Below are 25,054 nucleotides of genomic sequence, written 5' to 3'. Positions count from 1 at the left end.
TTGGTCCAGAGGCACAGAATAGACTTTATGGTGCAGGATAGAGGAGAAAGATCTGTTTTTGGTGTCCACAGGATGCTGTAAACTTGCAGAAAAGCTGGAGTGGAGACCTAAATTATGTGTGATCACAGGTGGTCATGTGCTCCTGTATGTGTGAGATGAAACCTGCTGAGAAGTAGAAGTTCTTAGCTTCAGTTCACCCTTGAACGAAGATGAATTTGCAAGCCTACTTCAGCTGAAGTTTCAGTGGGTTAAATGGTTTGGTTCAGCAAATCTAAGGTCAGCTCTTAGATGGATTTGTTGAATGTGGAGAAATTCCGGCTGCCCTCACAGCTTTTACTGAAACTAATCCCAGTTTCTGAAGTTGAGTCACCTTAAGCGAACCCCACTCATGAGATAAATTGAAGTGAGCGTGCTCCTCAGTGCAGAGCTGGAATGTGTTTGTTCGGTGTTGTACAGCAGCAATGTGGTGAAGCTGTTTCACTGCTAATACTCTTCTCTCTCTTCCTTTCTCTGTTTTTTTTCCTCCTCTTGTCCCTTTGTGTGTGTGTTTTTTTTGTTTTGTTTTGTTTTTTGTTCTTTCCTCCCTGTGTTTCCTCCTGCCTTCACCTTTAAACACTTAATCTCACCAAACAAATATCTGTCACCTTCTTCAGAGGAAGATGCGCTGGGATATGTGAGCCTCACCTCGTGCACCTTTTTTCACTGTTGTAGTCTTTAAAGATACAGATTTGTAGTCTTATAGATTTAATGCACTCGAGCCTTTTTAACTTGTTAAAATATGCACTACATATTCTGACTGTAGTTAAACCGACACGTTTGCTGGGTTTGATTCCACAAATGTCACAGTTCCATTAATCTAAGCTGTGCACAATTAAAACAAAGCATGCTGTATATTTCAGCAGCAGAGTGTGCATGAAGCAGAATAGTTTCATCGCTCTTTAGTATTCTACGTAGCATGTGTTTGAAACGGTATGTGCCACATATGCCAAATTTTTAATTTATTCATGATTGCTTTTATTGTTTTTCTCTTTGTGGCCTCAAGGTCATGGCACGCATTGATTTATTTAAGTGCAAACTTTTATCTGGCATTATGATCAAAACGTTCTGAGAACAAAAGCCTTGCTAGATTTAAGAAAGCTTCCAGTGCCACGAACAATGGAGCAATAGAGGTGAAGAGTCCACAGTTTCTAAATCTAAAGACTCTACATCAGGTGAAAAGCCAGGGCAGGATCAAGTCCTTCATTTATTGACATGTACTTTTGCATTCTGAATTTGCCCCTCAGAGCGATGCTGTCGATTCCTGAAGTGTCTGAGGAGGAACACTGATTTAAATAAAGCAAGGCTTTTAATGCTGTATTTCTAAAAGTCTGGCAGCTGACACACAGAATCAGCTTCTTTCTCGACTTTTGCTTTAAAATCAAAAAGGCTTGTTAAACCGTGTAATGTGGGGCGAGTTACACAAAGATGCCTCATGCTTATGCTGGGGTGGCCAAACGCTGTAATCCCGTAGAGCCGCCCGCTCTACATGTTTATCGTTAGTGTAGGAAGCAGTGCCACTGACATTAGTCCTGATTATAGCAGTTAATATCTACACAGACTGGTGAGATGGATGGACGTCTTGGCTAATTTATTTAAAAAAGGAAACTCCGCTTATCTTTGTGAAACCGGCCCCTCATCAGTTAACCTTAAAATGTCTGCTTTGCAGAGCGTTTGGTCGTTGGTGTTTGTAAGCAGTGCACTCTCTGTAGTGGCTTGTGGTAGGACTTAAGATGCTTGCAGCTTCTTAATATAACCTCTTTGAGCATCGTTCTGTGTCGTGTGATTTTGTGATTCTGGGTGTAAAAAGTTGCTCATTGATTACAGATATGAGAACTGATATGCATATATTGAAGCCTTTCTGTTTACATCAGGGTAGTTCTGGCTCATCGGTCAGCTGACTGATTACATCACTATGCTGGATGATTATTAGATGTCACTTAAATATAAAAAAACCCCAAATAAGTACTAATTAAATCAATTTCTGAATTAATGAAATGATTTTAGGTTACATTTGTATTAATAAGTATGTGAGCAGCTGTACAATACCCAGCCTTTAGAAATATTTGTTACAGAACCTAAAATACTAGTTTTCAATATTTTCTTTCAGAATAATAAAAAAAGAGATGAAAAATGAACTGATTGGTTCTGATTAGTTAACCTGCAAATCCAGAAAAAGTATTTAGTTGAATGAATGTAGACACATCTCTTACTTTGGATGCATGAATGTGTTTTGTTTGCCGCAGATCGGCTCTGGCCTCGGCTCACCAGGGTCAGCCATTACCCAAAACCCTCAGCGTGATGGAGAGCACGCCACAAGTCCGTGGCATGCACACCATAATCAGGTCAGAACGAACACTCTTTCATACGCTCATTTCACAAGCAAAGTCTTGTTAAAATTGGCCAGTGAGTAGGATTTAGAGACACCTTGCTGTGAAGCTGCAGATTTGCAACCAAACCACCTCTCGTACTTTACACGTTTTTACAGGCCTACTGTGGGCACCACTTCAAAATAAAATAAGAGACAGGACCTTTCTATAGTGACAGTTTTCTAAAGCTGCCCGCTAAATTCACTGAAGATGGCAACAAAGTGGAGACGACATTTCCTTGCACTTCAAAATAAATCACTTCCTGTCAATTCTTTGCCCAGTATTACCAGACTTTAAACTTGCAGGTTAAACACGACGATAAACACGATAATATCATGTTTCATTATATCTTTTAGTAAACCTAACAGTGTGCAGCAGATCATTTAAACCAGTGCTTGTGTGGTGCAGTCAGCACAGGTGAGCTATAGAGCCGCTGCAGTTGGGATGTGGATCACGAGAAGAAAATATTTAAAAGTTATTTCTTTAAAAATTATAATCAAACAGGAGCTTGCTAGTGTAATGGTGCTGACTTTTTATTAGCCATAAAAATTCACTCATTCACACCAATAAGTTTTCACCTGTGTGCATCTGCCGTCTGTGTTTGTGTAGGAACAGGGAAACTAACCGAGATGAGTTTATCTTCTACTCCAAGAGATTAATGAGGCTCCTGATAGAGCATGCCCTCTCCTTCCTGCCTCTCAAGGTGAGTTTTTGCATGAAGATTTTTAACTGAACGCCAGCTCTTACTCCTGTAGAGCACATTTTTTCTACAGTTGCTTATGCTCCATAGCAGGTTGGCGTTTCTGTTCTGAACAGGAAGTCTACTAATAACATTTTTAATAGTAGCAGCATCAACTCTTGCCAAGATTTGTCTTGATGCATGCTCAGTCATCCAGGTAGGTTGAATCCATTCATCTGGACGTCGCGTTTTCAGACTGAGTGACGAAATGTTTCTCCCACTGAAAATGCTACGTCCAGATGAACAGATTCAACGTTTTGGGATTTTGCTAAGATTGTTTTACTTCAGCCTTTAATTTCCTTTTGTTCCTCTTGGCTCTTTCTCCTCCTCTGCAGTCAGTGTCTGTGGAAACGCCACAGGGTAGCATCTATGAGGGGAAGAGGCTGTGCGGTAACAGAGTAAGTCCTTTAAGATGACATTAACAGTTACTATAATGAGAGGACATTTAACTTAAGATGATAATTTTGCACATATGTAAAAGATCTGGAGGAGCCGAAGGTTTAAGTGCACATACATTTTAAACCTTTTAACGTTTTCTGGTCCAGATAAGCTGCATCGCTCTAATAAACCTCACAAAAATGTCTGTTTTTCCAGATAACGGGTGTTTCTATCCTGAGGGCGGGAGAGACCATGGAACAGGCTCTGATGGCTGTGTGTAAAGACATCAGACTTGGAAAGATCCTCATTCAGACCAATCATGACACAGGAGAACCAGAGGTGTGTGTGTGTGTGTGTGTGTGTGTGTGTGTGTGTGTGTGTGTGTGTGTGTGTGTTTTTTAGGCAATACTATAAAAGTTTTATCAGTGCGGCAACATTAAAAACACAATTTTACATGTCAGATCTAGCTAGTTCTTCGTGTTCGACTCTGTGTTGTCCAAACAGGATTGTCTCTTTAATATGTTGCTTGTTTGATTTTTTTTTTTCCCACAGTGCTAATTATTGTACAAGTTAGATTTTTATGTTGTATAGATTTAATAACTTTAGCTATCAATGGGGGGAAAAAAATCTTTCTTACTGTTTTTTTTTTTCTCTCCATCCTGCAGCTTCATTACCTTCGTCTGCCCAAAGACATCAGTGAAGACTACGTCATCCTCATGGACAGCACCGTGTCCACTGGAGCTGCTGCACTCATGGCGGTCAGAGTTCTGCTGGTAGGTTGGCCCCACGTCTTCACGGCTCAGTTGTTCGTACCTCAAAATACGTGCTAGGTCAATATTGCCTGTCTTGACCCAGGAGCAAAAAGACATGTGGGGCGATCGTGGCTCAAGAGTTGGGAGTTCGCCTTGTAATTGGAAGGTTGCCGGTTCGAGCCCCGGCTCGGACAGTCTCGGTCGTTGTGTCCTTGGGCAAGACACTTCACCTACCGCCTACTGGTGATGGCCAGAAGGGCCAATGGTGCGATATGGCAGCCTCGCTTCTGTCAGTGCGCCCCAGGGCAGCTGTGGCTACAACTGTAGCTTGCCTCCACCAGTGTGTGAATGTGTGTGTGAATGGGTGGTGTGTAAAGTGCTTTGGGGTCCCTAGGAGGGACTAGTAAAAGCGCTATACAAATACAGGCCATTTACATTGTTATGCTAACAGACTTTCACTTCCTGGTTAAATAAAGGTGAAAACTGGTGTCCTAAAAAGTGCTGATGTTTTTAAATTCTCTCTAAGCTACCTTAGTGTGATTACTGCAGGGATTGGAGCTGTTTGGCCAGCTCCAACCCTTCAGGGCTGAAGCGTCTGTTTCAGGGTAGGCAAACAATGAAATGCTTGTTTTTAAAAGATACCATCAGGTTAATAAAAGTTCTACAGGTGATTTATTTTATCCATTATCAAACATTGTGCAGGCTCAGGTCATTAGTATTTATTACCCTGTGATGCTGCTAATGAAGCCGAAGTTATTATGTAAATATATGAAATTATTCATTCTGCTTGGATGTTTTCTTTCACCGACATCATCTAGAAATAAGTTCTGTGTTTCTCCACATGAAGGACCACGATGTAGCTGAGGATAAGATCTTCCTGTTGTCCCTGCTGATGGCTGAGATGGGGGTCCATTCGGTGGCCTACGCCTTCCCTAAAGTTCGGATCATCACCACCGCCGTAGACAAGGAGGTCAACGACCAGTTCCACATCATACCAGGCATCGGTGAGTACATGCACTCTGGCTTTATCAAAGTTCATTTATCATCTGTTTGAAAAACATTGTACTTTTAATAGACGATTAACATGATTTATAGAGTTTTAAGCATAATTAGCCCCATAAATCTTCTGGTTTTGCCAAAAACAAAACAAAACAGTGTGTTAAGAAACTTTACTGACAGCGTATCTAGGGTAAAGTGTCCTGATAAGAAACAAGGACTGTGTCAGAGGCCTTAATGGAAGAAATTAATGGACTTTGCAGAGCTGGAAGAGATCAACAACCAAGTTTGTTTTTTGCACTCTGGCCTTGAAATGTATTTTTAGCCTTTATTGACAAACAGTGGGAGGCTAGAAGAAAAGGTCACCTATAAATCAATAAGAGGCATTAAAAGGTAAATCATCTGTGAATTACACAAAGTACAAAACCACTGCTGCATGGATGAAAGCTCTACTGTTTGCAGACAAAATCTAGCACCAGCAGAGCGGCTGCAGGGTGTTTGAGAGTTTGGGAAAGCCACAGAAAAGTCAGTGGTGTGTTTTAGGTTTATTTAAAGTAGATTATTAGCCAGGATTATAAATATTTTAATAGCAAGGTAAAGGGAGTTATTGGGAAGGTTTACAATGTAAACATTTGCTCGAAAGAGCTCTGTTCTTTATGCACACTGTAATCTCACATCCAAATCAGTGGCAGCAAAGGCAGTTATGTTCTTTAAAATCTTCCATATTCGCAACGGATGTCACCCACTACAGAGAACGCAATAAAGAAAAGTCCAACTTTTTCTGTCCCGTCTCCTTTCACCTGCTCCTCTCAGGGAATTTCGGAGATCGTTACTTCGGCACCGATGCTCCGTCGGACTGGTGTGAAAGCGACGAGGGGATGGAGTTCTGAGGAGAGAGGGCCAATCATGGAGGTGCAGGGTTGTTACAAAAGCACTTAGTCACTGGAAGAAGAAGACAGCTGATTGGTGCCATTGATGTCCTCCTGAACAGTCAGCTGTTGCTCTACAAACTGCTTCCCATTCGCAATGATATACTTTAAGGTCAGTTTGGTTATTAAAGAAGTCAGGAGCCAAAGTTGAAAGTGTTAGCTGTCCCGCAGGATGCGGGATGCTTCTAAAAAGATGATATACCATTAAGTTATAATTTAAAAAGGGGAAACCTAAAGCTACCTATTGAAAAAGAGAATTAATTCTGGTGTTAATAATTTTGCCAGTGATGTGTTTTTGTTGCTGAAGCTGCAGCCCGTGAGCCTTCAGGGGTGATGTTTAGATTTGCATCAGTTTACTGGAAAAGCTGACCTTCATAACCTGCATAATGTAAATAAAATGACTAATTGACAGATTTTAAAACCCAGCCGATAAGTTAACTGGAAGATCCAGCTCCAGCGACGCTCAGTTATAATGATGTATAAGCAGTTTATGAAAATGGTCACTTCCTGGTGCTGGGTCAGTCAATAATAATGTTATCATTTGCTTTGCACATATACATAAAGGCGAGCGTGGACAGTTTTAGGTGATGCGTCTGGCCTAGTTAGCGGTGTAGCTTGATGTTTTTCTCTCCTAGCTTAAAGCTCTCGTAAGAATCAGTGTATTCCAGCTTTGCTCTGCTGCTGAAGCTGCAGCTGTCTGTACTGTAAAACACTTTTATCTCAGGCGACTTCCACTGAAAGGGACAGCAACGACTCATACTTGAAGAAGACTGACCGAGTGAAAAGGTGAAAGGTTTTAGCTTCCTTTTTATTCGGTTACTCTCCTGTTAAATTGTTTTTTTTTTCTCAGTGTCTTTGACTTTATGCCACCAGGTTCTTGTACAGCAATAAGAGAGCCAGGATATCCCAGTTAGTTATTTTTTATTGAAGCAATTTAAATTTTGAGATTTTAAACATTTCTGCCAAGCTTCAGCTGCTAATTGAATCAACACACAACTAGGAAATGCTTTGTACTGTATTTCTTGTCAGCTCTTGACCTGAAACCCCTGTTACTGTGAGATTTTATTGATTCTCATCAACAGAAAACATCTTAAACCAAATGACAGCAGGGGTCTTTGCTGCTATAACGTTTTGATTTAAAACAGAGCTGCATTCAGATTTCCCAGATTTTGATTGGCTTTAAGTCTTAGTAGCATTTCACGTGTAAATTCCACACACTGCTTCTGTTTGCAGACATTTTTTAAAAATGTTTTCTTATTTATTTATTGTATTGTATGAGGGTTCTTCACACATTCAACACATAACAGATGTTTATTCAAACTGCATCATGAAAATGTTGTTTGCATGTTATATGTTTTCAGTTCTGTACTCTTATCCAGTGCCGTATCATTTTATTTAATGACAGTTTGATTTGAGAAACACAGATTTAAAAGCAGTTTAAATTTAGCTCTTTCAGGTGCTTCAATGCTTAAAAGCCTCACCTGTGTACCTGCTCCTTACAAGGCCTCATTTCCACCACACAGTGCGACTGATTCTTGGTACCACCATTTTTAGTGTTTTAAGCAAGCTAAGAAAAATGCTGAAATTCTGCATTTCCAAAGCCACATACGTGCCATCGTTGCTCTTCATGTATTTTGCTTCGTGTAATGTTGCACCTTGCTGTGATGGCTGCTCTTCTCGACGTTGAGGTGAAGTGAGAAGCTGGTACCAAAAAGCGAGTAAAGTTGATGATGAGGCTTTGGGGAGCAGGAGCAGCAGCTGTGTGGATATTGTTACACATATGCAAAATGTCCACTGTGAGCTAAACTCTAAAGCCGGGATGTCAAACATCAGTTCACAGCCCACGAATGGCCACAAATAATCTTAAGTGAGCCACGCCCGTAAGATTATGTATGTGTCGTCTTTGTCTTGTTCTTCCAGCTGCTTCAATTCAGGGTCACCACATCGGCCCCTATCTCACCCTGTCCCTAGCACACCACACCAGTTACCCCACTCCCTCGTTACTTGTTGTTAATTTACATTTTCTTGTTTAATGGGTCATCCATTTAGAAACTACATTTTCTGCATCCTACAAAAGTGCAATCTCAACAGTATGCCTCAGCTTTTCCACATTCACAGAGTCTGTTGTCATTTCAGTTACCAATGACGAAAGTGTTAACTTGTCTAGATTTAAAACTATTAACTTTTCAGATGTTGTCACTCCTTGCTAGTGAAGCTGAGATCTCTCCCAGTTTTTACACTTTGTGAAGTCATCAAATGAGCCAAAATGGACCTGGTTCTGGTCCCCCCGGGCTGCATGTTTGACACCCCGTGCTCTCAAATAACTCTATTTCTTCTGACTTTATGCAAACTGAGTCAATAAAAAAGGTCACGTTAGAGCAAATCATAACACGTTACTTGAAAAATGTGTTCTGGGGACAGTATTGACCTCTCCTTGAGTGATTTACATTTTGGTTTCCTGGTAAGCCATTCCATTGTCATATTTATGCCAGTTACACCTGTTTGTAAACCAGAAGTCCCATTGTAATAACTTTTATTTCTTTTTTGTTTCATTTATCGTAAGTGCCACTTCACTTGAACAGAATAAAAATCATTGCAATTTGCTTCCTGTCATGTTGTTATTCTGGAGTTGTCCTCTAGAGGGCAGGGGTGTGCCTATGTTATTGTGTACAGCGGAACTGACGCAGACTACAGTTCCTATGCTGTCTTCACTGGTCGTAGTAGATCACGGTTTCTTCTGCCCTTATCGTTTGCAACAAAGCTAAATAAATTGTTGATTACTAATCAATTTACGCAGATGTAATGAATACTGTGTTAGTCAAAGTTAAGTAAACTCTAAAGTAATCTGTAAAAATCACTTAAATAAACTGAAATGACAATAATATAGAGTTAATATAAACTAATAAAAACATTGTGTACTTAAAATACTAAAATAATTCAGGAAATATCTTTGAGACTGGGAAGCCTACATGTCTGTGTTACCTGAACCCCCTTTTTATTTTATTGGAATTTTTAGAAGACCTTTAATTGTGTACCAGGTTTTTTTTTTTTAATTGTTGCACTGGAAGAATTACCAATATAATAAATACAAAACTTGAGACTAATAAGATCCAACTTGATTGACAACTTGTTTAAACTGTAAAAATGTAACTGATGTGAGCTAAGCCTAACGAAATAAGTGTATTTAAAAAAGAAACAACAGTATACCACATAAATTTGTATTCATATTTTTCTGTGCTGTACAGTTGGAGTACTGCAAAGTCGGAGCTGATTCCGTGCCGTGAAAGCATCTCCGCCTGTTTCCTCAGGGAAGCGGCATGTGTACAGTTTTATGTACATTAACCGCAGCTTGCCAGTTTACGGACCTTTAAGTTAAAACTACGGTGAGCTGTAAAGGTGAGTTAAACTGCAGCTGCAATAATGTTAAACGGAAAGTTACAGAAACGATGAAAGACTCAGCAGTTCGTCATTCTTGATTTAAACTGAGTTGCTACAGTGTGTTAGGAGTGCAGTTTAGTTTGGTTTCGTGAGCTAAACGAGTGATTGAAAGTTAGTGCTGTGATTTAGATACGCTAATGACGCACTGTGCAAGTCGTAGGTTCCGTGCAACGTTAGCTTCGCCAGCCAGCACGAGACCGAGCCTCAAGCCAAACGTCATAAAAAAATAGATTTTACAGTTAATCTAAGTGTGATATAACTGAATGGAGAGGATTAGCTAGCCGTTTGACTGAATTTGAAAGAGTGAGCTAACCTCTTCGATATAGGTCTTGAATACATTTAAGTGTTTTAAAACCCTGAAATAATCTTTTAAAAAAGCCCGAAGTTTACACTAATGGGCAATCACTAATGGACAGTTTAACGGAACTTGTTAGTGGTATCACTTGATTTGAATCACGTTACAACCAGCGGGCGAGGTGATTGAGCAGAAAAGTCTGCATTTGCAACAAGCTTTCATTTTTCTTTCTTCCTAGGACGAGGAATGGCAGGCCTTTGGAGAGGCTACCAGGCCTTGATGACTAAATACCCCTGGACAGTCCAGATAGTGACAGCGGGTAGGACAACCTTGTCACTGCACGTAAAAATAAGTTACACGCTGAAAGCGCAAACGTAAATGTAGAAAAGCTGCAGACAGATGTCACATGAGAAGGTGCAGAAACGATCTGGGGTACACCATACACTGGCCTCTGTTGATTAAAATAAAATGAAGGGTCCCGTTTCAGCTTCTGGTTGACTTTACAAACCTTTGCTCCAGTTTAGTGTACAAATAGACACAGGCTAAAGGTCATTGTACTGTGATCAGGAATAAAAGCAAATGAAAAAAGAATAATATGTTTATGATATGTACATCTATTCAAGAAGGTTGTAGAGTCGTACATACTCACGAGAACATCAAGTTTGCATAGATTTTTACAGGATAAGTGATCAGAACATCCACACGAATCCATAAATATATTGATTTAACACACACACAAAAACATTTGAATTGAACTCTGTTTGCCCAAAATGTCTAAAACGTGATACAGAGCGCTAAAGCATGCTGATGAGTTTAATATGATGCAGGTATTAGACCAAAAATATTTCTGTAACTGTTGTGTAGCACTTTTGGATTTCATAGCGTTGAAAATGGCTTTTAGAGCTCTGGTGGATTCACACATTGGAGCAAGTTTCAGATGTAAATGATCTAACCTAAGCAGTTAGTGTTGTATTAACCCTTTACTTTTTTCAGAAGGCTGTAGTTTTAAAGTACTGTTTGCAGTACTATTTAGTCACCACTAGATGGAGGCAGAGGTTTGACCTTGCAGCTAGAGCAGCTAAAAGGGGCCTCTCTGAGGAATTAAAAAAAAGAAAAATCAGTTTCCCTATTGACAGTCTTCATGCATTTTCAAAGTTTTTAATTTCAGTTTGCATTCAGTTTCCTACAAAAAAAGAAAGGACCCCGCCCCCCCCAAATTTATTGAAAGATTTGAGGTTAGTGTTGACACATCATGAATTTCTGAGCAGTTGGTCTGTTTTTAAATTGTTTTTGTTATAACTACATGTTATGACACATGAATTTAGTTTTTCTTATTATTATTCCATTATGTCCAGCTGACGTCTAATCAGCTGACAATTGTGAGTATTTATACTGATACTATGATTATTATTCCTAATCAATGGAGCTGAACAGCCAGCATCGACCTAACATGTAGTTACATCTGCAGGTAGGTGCACGTCAGGTTACAGCATAGGGGTTCAGAGGGGTTTACTGTGATTACATAACTGTGGTGTAGATTTCCTGCTGAAGCATAAATCAGTAGTTGGTCAACGAGGCTGCCTCCAAGGGGCACAGCTTTCACTAGGACTTAAATGTTTAGGATTCTCCACCATTTTTCTTTAGAACTGAAGAAGCTTCATGGATGAGAGGTGACACGTCTGTACCAAACCCAAGAAGTTTTAGTGCTTCTTGTGTTTTTTTTCTTCCAAGCCCTACCATGACCTGGATAATTGAAAACCTACACAGACTTATTGTGGATAAATTACAGACAACCATTCACTCCCTCATTCACACCTATGGGCAATTTGGATTAATCAATTAACCTATCCCCACAAACTGTGTGTCTTTGGACGGTGGGAGGAAGCCAGAGTACCCGGAGGGAACCCACACAAACACAGGGAGAACATGCAAACTCCACACAGAAAGACCCCCGGCCTGATGGTAGAATTGAACTCAGGACCGTCTTGCTGTGCGGCAACAGTGCTAACCACCGTGCTGCCCACTATAATAAAGTGAAAAGCTAATAAGTGGAGTAATTTACCACAGAGCTTACTGAGGTCCTGACTCAAGCTGGAGATATTAAGGCCTTTAAATGAGTTGCTGGACCAATTCTTATTTTTTTTTAAAGGATTTATGTTAGAAACAAACAGAAGACTTGAAGAGGACCTCTGTGAAATCTATGCAGTGTTAAGCAGGATTGTTTATCTAAAATTGGTTTATAAATAAAAAATTAGCAGTGACTCAGGAAATTCATGGACGCCAAGTTCAAAGTAAAAACACAATGATGATGAGTTAATGGTGGCTTGTTGGTGACAACCCTTTAATGCCTGTTAATAAACAGTGTGAAACAAATGAAGGCAAGAGCTCCGTGATGAAATCCTTATGAAATCTCATTTGTTCGTATAAATAATTTATATTGGTAAGATAAATTACGGAGAAGAAAAACAACTGAGTCTGTTTGAGGGACACATTGCGTGACCATCGCCAAGTTGAACTCGGATGGGAGTTTGTACTTTTGGACTGTTTTGTTGCATTTTAAAGATACTTTTTGTAAACGCCCCCTGCAAAATGTCACTTAAACTTTCACCACTGGGTGGCAGCATTTTATCAGTTGTAGTGTTAAAATTTGATCTCAAGAAACTTTTCCTTTTTTCCAGGTCGAGTTTGACTTCAGCTGATATCTCTTTAAGACAATGCAGATTTTTTTAGTAGTTCACATTTGGTTGGGAGCTTTTGTTAATTTTGGAATGCTTATAAAATATTTTAACATATTATTTTAAATATTAGCAGTAAAGTTGATTCTTTGAATACATTTTTTGGCATATTTGCAGTTATTATGCAGTAATTACAAGAGTGCTGCCTAATCAGATTCTCACTGCAGGAACAGTAACATGTCTGCACGGATCATATCTGTAGACGATTGTGCTCAGGGGACTGAGATGCAGTATCAACTCTGTTTGACCTCCAGGGTCCTTAGTGGGTGTCGGTGATGTCATCTCCCAGCAGCTGATTGAGAGGAGAGGATTGGCTAACCACAACGTGCAGAGGACGGCTAAGATGATGAGTATTGGTTTCTTCTTTGTGGTAAGTATCCTTCTCACTCTCAGTTCATTTACTTTTTAAAATTTTCTAAATACCTTTGATTTTATTTTGTTAAAAAGGTGTTACATGCTTGATTTTTTTTTTTTTAGATCTAGAGAAACTGTGTGAATCATGAAGAAATAGAATAATATTTCAGTTCGTATGAAAGCAAGTCTAGCCTCTCAGCAGCCATTTTTGTGATGCCTTTTCGGTGCATACCTGGGTCATTATGTTAAGCATTTAAAACAGTAATTAGCGCTCACCAAGACATAAAAACTGCATCATAGAATCAAATGTGTTTAAAATTTGTTATCATGGGAGGCATTATCTCCTTTTCTTTTATAAATGATGGTTCAGTGTGTCCTCTGCTAAAGGGGGTGATAAGGGAAACAAAGGATTTGGAAAATTCATACATTTGTTATTGTGGTCGCTATGCTGACACTTCCAAGTCATTTCATACAGAAACGTTCCCAAACTCAACCACTGAATCTTGCTTCTTTATTATAGACAACCACAGTTACTCACAGCAGTCATTCCCAAATGCTGTGTCCCGAAATTGTGTGTTACGCTACATAGTGCTAACTATTTATATATGATATAATGCAGTAGGGGGTTTACAATATGGAAGGTTTTCTGTAAGATTTCTTTTGCCACCTCAGAGGACACCAAATGAGAACCTTTGTAAAACAAAGTCAACATTTTAAAACAATGTTTTAAACATACAGAGGCAGGCCTTCTACTGTGCAGATAACACACTGTACAACACTGTGCTGTGTAAATTTAGAGTTTAACTTAAACTGCGTGATGTGTTTCAGTTGATTCGATCTATGTCAGTGTGGCTCCCTGGAAGAAAAAATGTTGCCCATTACTTAGAAAGAATACAGGTTTTTAATTAAAATTCCTTCTTCTTCCTTCTTTACTGTCTGGTTAATTGTTTAAATTGAGGAAGTTAATATAAAGCAAAATTATTGTGTTCATGGAAAAAAAAAGATTCCTGCTTGTTTGTGCATCTGTAAGCAATGACTTTAAGTGTGTGTGTTCATGATGTACTTGTCTGATCTGTGTTACTTGTTGTATACCACTCATTCATGTCTTTGTATGTTTAATTCATCAGTATTTCACTAACTGTGACAGCTGCACCATTCGCCCTCCAAGTAGCTCATTTCTTTCTGACGTCGCTGTGACGAAGGCAAAGTTTATTTATGTTTCCGCTCCTCCATCGTATAAAAATATACACACAAGATGTATAGATATTTAGTCTTGTCTGGAAGGTGGCTATTCAGCACACACAGGACTTGAGACGACATGTTTATTGGCACCTATATTCATGCATCATGTATCGTTCTCCTTCACATAAATAATGCATCCATTTGTTGGTTGAATTCGGTTTATCTTCAGCCAGCCTGCTCGTGCTTCCGTTTAAGGAGGGAAGCTGTTGACAGAAAGCTGCTGAGTTCTTTTGGAAAATGTTTTTAAAATTGGACATAAATTTAAAATGTAAAACTTTTAACCTCCTAAGACCCGAACTCTTCCACGACATGCATTTTTAATTTCTCTTTGATATCTGGGCATATTGGGACCCGATGAATGTAAAAACAAAGAATTACCAGATTTTTTTTTACCTTATTTTTGTTTTTAAGAACTGTTACGTGCCTGTGTTGGTGGGTTATCTGTGTCTTACTGTGTGTATGCAAATTCACCTGTGCAGGGGCTCGGCTGTGATTGGTGGACCTAAGGAGCGGCCTGATGTAACTGGTTCCTGCTGTTCACATGGACTATAAAAGGGCGACCGAACAGCTGCGGTGCGGGGGGTGTGGCAGACTTCCCGTGCACTTGCCTCAGGTCCAGGCGGAGCAGCCGTAGCAATAGCTGTTTGGTTAAAAGTCGGGCATGTGTGTGAAGTGCGGAGCAAGTAGGGGTGAGCTGCCGATTATTTTGGGAAGCCTTCTTTTCTCCTGTGTTTGTAGACCAGGGAGGTCAGACTGTGTTGTTTCTTTCTTTTCTTTTCCGTAAACAGGTCAGAGGGGAACCAAAGCCTAGGTTGAGTTTTGTTTGTTGTGTTGGCCTTAGCTCACCCCGAAATTATACACTCCCACTACTGTGAGTGCCCTTGTTGTCAATAAACTATTGTTAAAAGTCCGATGCTGTGTCTGTTTGGGCGTGGGAAGTCACGGGACACCCCGCTCTTGTTACGATCGTTTCGAGCCGGGTCGTAACATGAACAATAAGAGCCACATAAGTGGATATCAGGCCCTTGTAGAGCAAAATTGAGTATTTTGGTCTAAATAACCCAAAATGTGATGTCCACATATGTGGACGCCAGGTCCTAGGAGGTTGATGTAAAAATTTGATAAAACACTATTTTTGTACCTTTATGGCCTAAGTTTTGTATTTTTTGGTAGTGGAGAAGAATTCCCTGTTCTGTTGTGCATCTTCTGCAAGATGCAAACACAGAGTTACAGGACTCAGCACATGAAAAAAAAAAAAACCCCAAACAAACAAAATACTTGATTTTTATCCAATCTCATCTTCAACATCATCTTTTTTTGCACCTCTGGACGTCTGTTTTTTGTTTGGTGTTCAGCTGAAGTCTTATACTTTCCTTGGTTCCCCACTATTGTGCCAAAGTGTCAGTCCATCTTTGTAACTTTTATTTTGGGAACAGGAAGGAGTTGCAGTGGGCCAAAACTAGCAAGTATGATGGGTTTGTTAATAAATACTTGAGGATCACAGCCCACAGTGGTGTACAACTGCTCACAATAATGACTGTTCATCTGAGCTCACAAATGATGGTCCTCGTTATAAAAGCTGGAGAATTTGATTTCAAGAAGTACTCTGTAGTTTTATGGACACAACTAATGTAACTTTGAGGAGGAGTGATCTGAAAACAGCAGCTGAGCTGTCAGCAGTCTGAGGAGAGAACCCAAATCTAAGACACGTCATGTTTTTTAATTTTATCAGCAGCAATTTAGAACTTTGTGATTGCACCTTGTAGAAATATTGTTAAATTTTGACTGATTTTGAACAAACTCCATGTCAGTGTCAGTTTCTCTCTTGTGGACCTGTGTTGATTTGTGAAGGACACATTTTTACAGAAAATTGCAATTAGACATAAAGGTTTGTATAGTTCACATAGCAAGTTGTTAACTTTGGTTCATTTTGTGAGTTCATTGTGAATAAATGGCTGAATATTTAATGCACAAACCAAAAAGCAAAGATTTGATGTTTTTATTTTTCATGAAATCCATCATCGGTTTTCTGATTCCATTGCAGTTAAAGATATTAGAAGAGAATTAAGTGGGGAATTTCAAGAGTAATATAATGATGGTGATTTTATTTCTGTTGCAATAAAGGGCCCTGTCATCGGCAGCTGGTACAAGGTTTTGGACCGACTAGTTGTTGGAGGAACCAAAAGTGCTGCCATGAAGAAAATGCTGGTCGACCAGGTGAGACGAGCATCTTAAGGACCCTTAGTTGTCGTCGTCTTGTTCTTGTTCTTGTTCTTCTTCTTCTTCTTCTTCTTCTTCTTAGCAAAGCGAACACCAGCTCAGCAATAAAAACAGCTCTCTGTGTGTAAGTGTGTATTCGCCACTCGCACTGAGCTTGTTAGTTGTGGCAAACAGAGTGGATGAATCCTGACTGCTGAGATTGTTTTGCTGTCTCAGACTGACAGATGAGTCTTTGTTGTCCTGATAGGAGGAAACTCTTGTTAGCAGACTGTTTTCCCTTTTTGTGAAGCTTTTGAGCCGAGAGGCTGAGTTATGCAACAGAGCTCCAGTTTTTGCCCCTCAGCTGTAGGTTGGTGGGGTATCGTTGTCACCTACAGGGTGAGCGGACACCCACGTTTGTGAATGCGATAACTCAAGAAGGAAGTCACAGAGGATTTTCAAATTAATACCTTAGGTGTATCTACTAGGGTGCTGAGTGGTAGCACTGGTATTTTGTAGTTGCTCATTTAGTTGTTTAAATGAGACAGCCAAAAAAAGATATAATAGCCTAATTGATAGAAAAACCTAAGAAACTATCTAAAGCAGAACATACTTGAAATGTTGTTTACTTTGTATAATTTTTCAAACATATGTGATGTCAGATTAGTTAAGAGTTGCAGGTGCAGTTTGATTACACTTGACTTCGGTTGCTTAGTTATATTCCAGTTTATTCTGACAAAGCTTGATATACAGTTAGTTTGCATTGATTGATTTATAAGTGCTGCAGAACAGCTGTCATCTGTTTAGTTTAAGCCTCTGTTTATTTACTGCTTCATTCATAGAAAGAGAGGAAACAGGGTTCAGCCCCAGCGAGTGGCCAATGGTGGTAGAACAACTTTGAACCAGGAATTCCTGTCGTAATTTAATAAAATAAGAATATTGCTGAATATAACTGACTATCATTTTTGGCATTGAGTAGCAAAAGCTGCAATGTTTAAATGTTTAGTCGACTAGTTGCACATAACTATAATCTGTACCTCATGCTTCCTGAATGAATCATTAACTTTAGATTAAGGTACACAAATATATCAATAAAATGATATAGCATAAACTTGGAATGCAACTTTTCTGTAAATGTCTAAAAACTAGTCATTTTTGGTAGCTTCATGCTGCCCCCTGCTGTGTTTCAGTGAAACTGCAGCAGAGCAAAATGTTAAAAAAAAGAAAAGAAAAGAAAAAGCAGTATCTGCTTGTTACTGAATAAAATATTTACTGGAGCAAAGGGTCCACTTGCACGCTTGAATAGTGATCCAGTCGCACTGTCTGCGCTGCTCGCTTCACCTCAGTGTGCATAACAAACAGCAGCACTTGAAAGATTTAAGGTGATGCAGCTGTAGCGTCTTCCTGCGTCAGACCTGATCAGCCGGAAGAAGTCGAGTGACTGTTCATGTAAGATTCATACTAGGAACAGTTTAACCTCAGTCTTTCAGATTTCTTAGATTATCACTGGTATGTATTTTATTACTTAATTACTTATAGACTCAGTTTGTTACTTTGTTTCTGGACTCCATCAGCTTCTATGGAGTAGCAGCTAAGCATCCCAAGATCCTCGGAAAAACAAATACAATCGAACGAAATGAATGAAACATCAAGAAAATAAGACAAAAAGAAGAACGACAGCGAAGGAAAGATTTCATCCTCCATGATGTTTCTTTAAAGACTTCCTTTTCCGGATGTGCTGCAGGAAAATGTTTTGTCACAAGTAGATTAATTAGATATTTATCACCCAATTTGTCATAATCAAAAGTCATGTTCTGTTTTTAGGTTGCACGTTTACTGCTCAGTTTAGGTTGATGTCACACTGCCAGAGGGGAGCTTTTTAAATAAAACTGACCTGAAATCTGCTGATTTAGGCCACAGCAGTTACACTTATGATTAACTTATGATGCTTCTTCTTGTTTTTTTGGTTTGTTTCCTTACAGCTGTGTTTTGCGCCGTGCTTTCTGGGAGCCTTCCTCTGCATCTCTGGTGCGCTGAATGGACTGACAGTCGAGGAGAACGTCACCAAGCTCAGGAGGGTGAGTGAGTTTTATTTCAGTATCCTGTCGTGATTCATTCCCAACATCATTACCCAGCGGAAAAACAATCCAGTGTAAAATGGGAAATAACATGCAAAACATTAGAAATAACTCTGTGTCATGTGTCTCTCACCCTTTGACCTTTGTGAAGTGTAAGTCTGAAAAAAGGCGTTAATGAGCCTCAAAAAGAAGCTTGGTAGCAGATAGGGCAATAAACTGGGGTGTTGGTACAGTTGCTTGACATTTTTCTGACCATTTTTAATGGTCACCTTTAACCCTGTGTTGAATGAGTCCATCAGTATTGTAGTGATGTGGAAAATCTTCCAGGTGACGTTGATCAATTTGAAAAACTCCACTTGAGGTAAAAGGTTAGAGTTTGACCTGATGTGTCTTCAGCTCATTTTTTATTTATAAATGTTACATTTATAAATAAAAACAGGTTTATCTAAAGCCTGAAAGGTATCAGTTTGAATTGCACAGATAAATTACTTTGTGTTACCGTAAAATTGCATTTAAATACATAGAAAAAAGAATCTATGATTCAGATTTCAGATGCAAAGTCTTCGTTGAACCCTCCAATCTTTGTTCTTCGTGTGTAGAGTTTTACAGTTGTCATTGTGTGGCATGAATTTGACCTTTTTAAGCACTAAAACTAAACCTGAGACGAACAAACTGGTCAGAGAGCAGTAAGCTTCCTGCACGCACACAGCTCAGGTAAACGACAGTACACAGAGAGGAAGTTTGGTTTTCATCGTAGCTACAGTATCTGACCTCCAACACTCACCTCTCATTATTATTGGAAACTATTTCCTGTGATGGAGGAAGAGATGAGAGAGAGAGAGAGGGAGGGAGTGTGGAAATAACCAGTGTGACTCATACCTTCATATATACGTGTGTGAGTGTGTGTTTGTATGCCAGGTCAGAGCTAACTGTCATCTTGTGCCAGCTGCTCAAACGCCCGTCGCCGCCTTGCTTTCCCAACATGCTGCTGATCACCATCAATTATTTACAAAAGGAGAGGCGCAGACCTGAAAGGCCAACCCGGTAAATGTCACAAAGGACAGAAAATAAATGACAAATGCGCTCGTTACAACGGGGTCTGGCACTGAGGAAATGTGAGATGAAAATGAATGGAGCCTCTGACCAAACAGCCGCTGTGATTGATAAATCTGGACAGAGTTCCAGTCGCAGCTTTGCCTCTCTTGTTTACATGTTCTGCTTTTTACCTGCAACTGTTTGGTCAGAGTCTTGGTCATTACTCAAAAATAAAACACAGTACGCTGGAGAAGAAGTGAGAAAAACAGGTGAGAAGTGTGAGGCTCTGGTTTTAAAACATCACAACTTTATCACTGCACAGTTTTTCAAGGCACTTGGCAGGTTGGGGGTTTGAAGCATGTTGTTCCGTTTGCCGTCATTCTCTTCCAAGATCAACTCCACGATGTCAGGGTCAGACCACATGCTGTGCTGTGTAACTGATCAGAGTCTGAACATTCATAATATTCTGCACAGTGTAAAGACAGGAAGAGCAGAAAAGTGTGACCTCTGTTAGATGTTGCATGTACAGTACAGTGTGTAAAGTGCAAACACAAATATAGCTTCCAGGTGCTGCCCTGGGAAGACCTGGATCCCAAAACTTGAAAGTTTAGACAATCTTATTAGATTCTTTTTAATGAATAATTTAGCTGAATTTGGGGTTTAGTATTTCACTAAAGTTTTACAACATAACTTTATATTTATCGCATCCTAAAAAGCTCCTAGAAGAGGTAAGAAAGGTCCCGTCTTGTGTGGGTAAAGACATTGACGTAATTTCACCCCAGGTGGCAAACTAGCTTGTTTGACCATAATTAAAACACTGTTTTCACCCTGGAAAAAAGGCAGAAAAATATTATAGCTGGAACATTGGCTTGTTGGTTTTATATGCCAAGAGATGTCAGGGTGACCTTTAAGTAGACAGGTTGGTTTTTTTCTGGGTGTGTGTGTTTTGTAATATTGTGTGTTTGAGAGAGAAAGTTGTTTATTAAGAGCACACACCTGATTTCTACCTTCAGGTTGCATCGCCAGCATAACAACATGATTAAACTACACGACGCACTCACGCCCAAACATTTCTTTAAGTATAATTCATAATCTTTTTGCTGAGCTCTACCACATCAAATAAGGGAACAAATAAAAGAAGCCTTTTCTTTTTTCTTTAAATGGTATGTGCAAGTTTAGGTATATTGTCAGCATCATTTTTGTCACATTAACACACAGACTTCAGACACAAATCGTCTGTAATATCCAGTTAGGTCTGTAAAAGTATTGTCAGGGTTTTAGAGTATATTGAATTTAGAGTTATCTGATGAATGAGGGCTTTAAAAGCAGACATTTGATTAAATATAGAGGAGTTACAGCCAATTGTGTCAGTGTCCAAAAATATGTGGGCCTAACTGTAAATATGCTGCAGTGGCTACATGAACGCTTGCATGCAGCTTTTAAGAATCCAACTTTAACTTGTATAAATTTCAGATTAACTTCAATGAATGGCGATGGTGGAGGAGAGCAGCATGTTTTATTTCATAGATCAGACAGCGTGCTGACAGCACAGCCTGTAATCGACTTGCAGACACAGGTGGATAAATGTTGTGTCAAATAAGTAAGTGAAGCTCTTTGTTTCACTGCAGAAGGAAACTATGGTATATAACCTTTACTCTGAAGTTTAAATATAGAAATATATTAACACATGATATTTATTTACTTATTGTAACGTCTTCTGTTACAGTAACAAGTAAATACATTTTTCTTGTTTTAACAAAATGAGTGAAATAAAGTGTATTTATGTGTGGCTGATGAAGGTGTTCATGCATACAGTTTACCTTCCGTTTGGACAGAAACTACTCACCAGCTGTAGTTTGAACACATCAGCATTCCTCACTTCCTCCCCCACCGGCAGCTTCAACTGTTCTGATGGAAAATGCTGCAGGGCTGAACTTCGTACCTAAGCAGGAGGTCACGAGTTTGTCCGTCATGTTTGAGTGGAGAAACACTTTATTTCTGTCTTTTAAATACAACTAAAAGTTTCCTCTTAAGATTTTTGTCTTTTTTTTTTAGTAGGCTGAGGGAGAGGAGTGCAGCTTTCATGAATTAATGTACTCTCAGTGTCTGCAGTGGTAGGTGGACAGGAAGTCTTCTGACACTCATTCATCCACGATCTAACTGATGATCTCAGGGGCCAGAAGCTTGGATCTGTGGCAGTGAATGTGAAATAAAATATTCATCCATGAACAGGAGCTTGATGAAGGAACAAAGAAACAAACAGATCTTTGTTCAATTATGTAAAACAATCTGTGCTGCTAACTGTGGTTTTCCAGTGGGGGGTGTGTGTATGACCAAATCATATCTTTAATGGGATTGTTTTGATGTTGAGTCAGTTTACTTTTTATTAAAAGAAAGTATGTTTAGAATCTGTAACAGAGTTTCTCTTACAGGCTCACAGGACAGTGTCACATTTCTTCTGGACGTCCTCTGATTTCCACATAAAGAGCTAGCTAATAAAGAAATAGTTCTTCTTTCTTGGATAGTAAATTATGTTTTAGAGTTGCTTAATTTAACACAATAACTTCACATTTGAAACCTCATGTTGAACTTTTGTCAGGACCATGTTTGTTTATTTGGGGTTTTAGAGGAGTGGAGAGCAGCGTGATGCTCTGATTATAACAGAAGACGATATGAGAACCTGAAAAAGAAAGCAGCAAAATAACCATTTCCTTTCTATTGTTTTCATAATAAATTGAGTTTAGCCTAAAATTTTTGAATGTTTTTCATTAAAGTAATTTCAGTTGGTACCGACATGATAATATTTCTTTCTGTGTTCACAGGACTACACAGATGCCCTGATCTCTAATTACTATGTAAGTGTTCAGTGTAATCTCTTTTTTTTATCTCTTCAGAATATGTTTCACTGATCAGTTGAATGTTTCCTGTTTTGTTTCAGCTTTGGCCTCCAGTCCAGATTGCCAATTTCTACTTCATTCCTCTGCACCACAGGTGAGAGTTTGATGGCTTCATTAGCATGCAGGCAGTGAGCTCTGATCATATTTGAAGGTTAGTGAGAGCAGAAGAAGCTTGTATACAGAGTCAAATCTTAAGGGTTTTATTTTTACATTTCGACTGCTTTAACACAGTCATTTCTGCACTTTTAGGATACATACTCTGTCTGATCTTAGTGGATTATTTTAAATCTGAAAACATGTTTTGAAGTTGTAGTTTTACTAGTTCTGCATCTAAATAAGACATCATTTGTTTCACTTGTGAAAATGTCACATGAAACCAACTTTAATTGTCTCAGAAAGCCTTTATTTCCGTCTTTATGAAACTCTCCGACTTAAACTGCATCCAAACCAGACACATCAGATTTCGTCCTCCTTGCAGGCTGGCTGTCGTCCAGGTCGTTGCTGTTGCTTGGAACTCCTACCTGACCTGGAAGGCCAATAAGATGTGAAGGACGCTCACAAGTCCAGCCTGTGTCGTTCTCGCTGATGATTACTTTGCACTCATTCGTAGTGTGTGTGACATGGGCGTAACTTACTTTAGGCTACTTAGTCTGCTGGTATTTCCAATGTGTAAAGCTGTGACTGAGTCACGCGTAAAGGTCGGGAGAAACGGCTCGTCTACTCCGAGTGACAAATTCACACTTGAAAGTCAAACTTGCATTTGCAGAAATGTCTGTGAAAGTTTATTATTTATGGAAATGGGATTTGGCGGTGGTGCTGCAGTGTATCCACACAATACACACTCATACATTAACACCTATTGCTCACAAAGGAAACTTTTCTAATCTCTTTAGTGTATTGACATCATTGTTTTTGTAATGTGTTGGTTTTTTCCAATAATGGACTTTTAGTCAGATATTTTAAGTGCATTCCAGAGTTTCTAATAATGTGATTTTAGGTTACATAGTTGTGTTTTTTTACTTTGTCTAAACCTGCCTCATCTTTTACTTTATTTTCCCAAAATTGACAGATTAAGAGGTCAAACCTCCTGCAGCATTTACAAAGCTGCATTACTGGATTAAATTCATTTGGCTTGGGGCCTTTTTCTTTCTTTTAAAAAAAAATCAGAGTAGTGACGTTTTTCTACATTCAAGAAGTGTTGCAGCCGATTTGACATCTTCAGACTGTCTCCTTTCCTCTGTGAAGTTTGCAAGCAGGTGAGGTTGTGTCAGCTGTCTCTACTTTTCTTCTACATTTGACAGATCTCAGGAAAAAGCTGATATAAATGGACAAGATGCCACAGTTTGTCTTCACTCAGATTACACCAACTCTTATCTGCTTTGAGTTTATTTTGTTGGTCGAGGTTCCTGTGGTTAAAGTACCTAATCTAACATCATGGCTATGTAAAGAAAGAGCCTTGTTCCTTATCTTATTTAACATAATGTTAAAGGAATAGTTTGAAGAGAGTTGAATGATACAAGCTCAATACGTCTCTGGTGTCTGCAACCACCAAGCTTATCCTATTTTAAAGGCTGGAAACAGAAAACGGTCAACTGGACAGTTGTTGTCAGACATTTATACTCAGATTTACATACTTGCTTTAAAATCGTGGTTGTTAGCAAGGCAGCTGTTTACTCCTGTTTCCAGTCTTTTATTGGATTGGTTATCACTGTGGTCCAGTGGTTCACACTGCTGCTGCCTCACCCCAAGAAAGCATTTCTGCCCCTGTAGCTTTTCTCCAGAGACGGGCATGCCAGGATAATTCATTTCAATTTTATTTTTATCATACCAAATAACAACAGTTGCCTCAAAGCGCTTTATATTGGAAAGTACAGTAGATGCTACAATAATACAGAGAAGAAATGATTGTAAATTGGATTTAGGTCTGAATTTAAAATAAGGTGCACAGAATAAACCATTGTATAAACGGGAGTTTGTTTCCTCTAGTCTAAAGCATTCTGAGTGTTCAGTAAGGAGAGAAAACTGCTATGCAAGTGCAAATACATTAATGCAACACTAACATAACGTGTCATAAAAGCACGAGTGAGATCAGTCTTCTCTCTGCGAGGACAGTCATATTTACTCAGATGTCAAACTGTTCCTTTAACAGTCTGCGTCACATTTTTTCTGTTTAACTGTAGCTGCTGAAGAGTCACCACTAATCCGCAACATAACCCAGGATCATGCCAGTGCTGCGTTCCCCTTTTTCAGGACATGAAGAATCGTTTTATCCATAATGTGCACATTTTTGATAATTAAAGGTCACGTCTGGTGTAAGAGCTAATAAAGTTTTACACGAGTTGAGTTTATGAGTCTGTGGTGTGTTTGACCTCGCTAACTTTGCTTTGGATGGGATGGGGTTTGTTTGTTTGGAGGGAGATGTGGAGGCTGCTGAGCTGGGCTGCCAACCAAATTAACTGCACACATTTTCTTTTTTTTTGTTCCCCCCCACACACACACAAACACACACAATCATGGTCCATATCAGGGAAAAACAAGCGGAAAACGTCTGACGAATCGATTGAAAATCTGCCAAATATCCC

At 39.3% G+C, this 25,054-nt stretch overlaps 2 protein-coding genes across 3 annotated transcripts in view; both read left to right on the top strand.

The window, feature by feature from the left end:
• Positions 1-8,802, top strand: part of LOC146372113 (uridine-cytidine kinase-like 1) — a 29,602-nt gene extending 20,800 nt beyond the window's left edge. The window contains exons 8-15 of one of the 2 annotated variants that reach the window (XM_084952717.1): positions 654-673; positions 2,283-2,381; positions 3,015-3,108; positions 3,480-3,542; positions 3,739-3,861; positions 4,188-4,295; positions 5,122-5,278; positions 6,084-8,802. In XM_084952717.1, the coding sequence (XP_084808843.1) occupies positions 654-673; positions 2,283-2,381; positions 3,015-3,108; positions 3,480-3,542; positions 3,739-3,861; positions 4,188-4,295; positions 5,122-5,278; positions 6,084-6,160 (741 nt within the window). In that variant the 3' untranslated portion in view covers positions 6,161-8,802. The remainder of the gene's footprint in view (positions 1-653; positions 674-2,282; positions 2,382-3,014; positions 3,109-3,479; positions 3,543-3,738; positions 3,862-4,187; positions 4,296-5,121; positions 5,279-6,083) is intronic. The other variant, XM_084952718.1, reaches the window with a different exon arrangement.
• Positions 8,803-9,470: 668 nt separating this feature from the next.
• Positions 9,471-24,989, top strand: mpv17 (mitochondrial inner membrane protein MPV17). Its single transcript, XM_084952742.1, has 8 exons — positions 9,471-9,595; positions 10,171-10,251; positions 12,922-13,037; positions 16,388-16,480; positions 18,445-18,540; positions 22,398-22,430; positions 22,514-22,566; positions 22,951-24,989. Exons 2-8 carry the CDS (start codon positions 10,179-10,181, stop codon positions 23,018-23,020), a joined length of 534 nt encoding a protein of 177 aa, XP_084808868.1. The 5' UTR covers positions 9,471-9,595; positions 10,171-10,178; the 3' UTR covers positions 23,021-24,989.
• Positions 24,990-25,054: the final 65 nt, after the last annotated feature.

This window comes from Perissodus microlepis, chromosome 15 (assembly GCF_051167445.1).
Source record: "Perissodus microlepis isolate ML-2025 ecotype Zambia chromosome 15, ASM5116744v1, whole genome shotgun sequence".
Classification (NCBI taxonomy): domain Eukaryota; kingdom Metazoa; phylum Chordata; class Actinopteri; order Cichliformes; family Cichlidae; genus Perissodus; species Perissodus microlepis.
Note: the sequence above shows the minus strand (reverse complement) of the source record. Positions and strands in the feature narration are given on the sequence as shown.

What these genes read in the sequence shown, in the direction of transcription:
- mpv17 (XM_084952742.1), top strand. Translation starts at nt 10,179, where the DNA reads ATGGCAGGCCTTTGGAGAGGCTACCAGGCCTTGATGACTAAATACCCC. An exon ending in GTATTGGTTTCTTCTTTGTG is followed by an intron (nt 13,038 to 16,387) that starts GTAAGTATCCTT and finishes GTTGCAATAAAG; the next exon opens with GGCCCTGTCATCGGCAGCTG. An exon ending in CCCTGATCTCTAATTACTAT is followed by an intron (nt 22,431 to 22,513) that starts GTAAGTGTTCAG and finishes GTTTTGTTTCAG; the next exon opens with CTTTGGCCTCCAGTCCAGAT.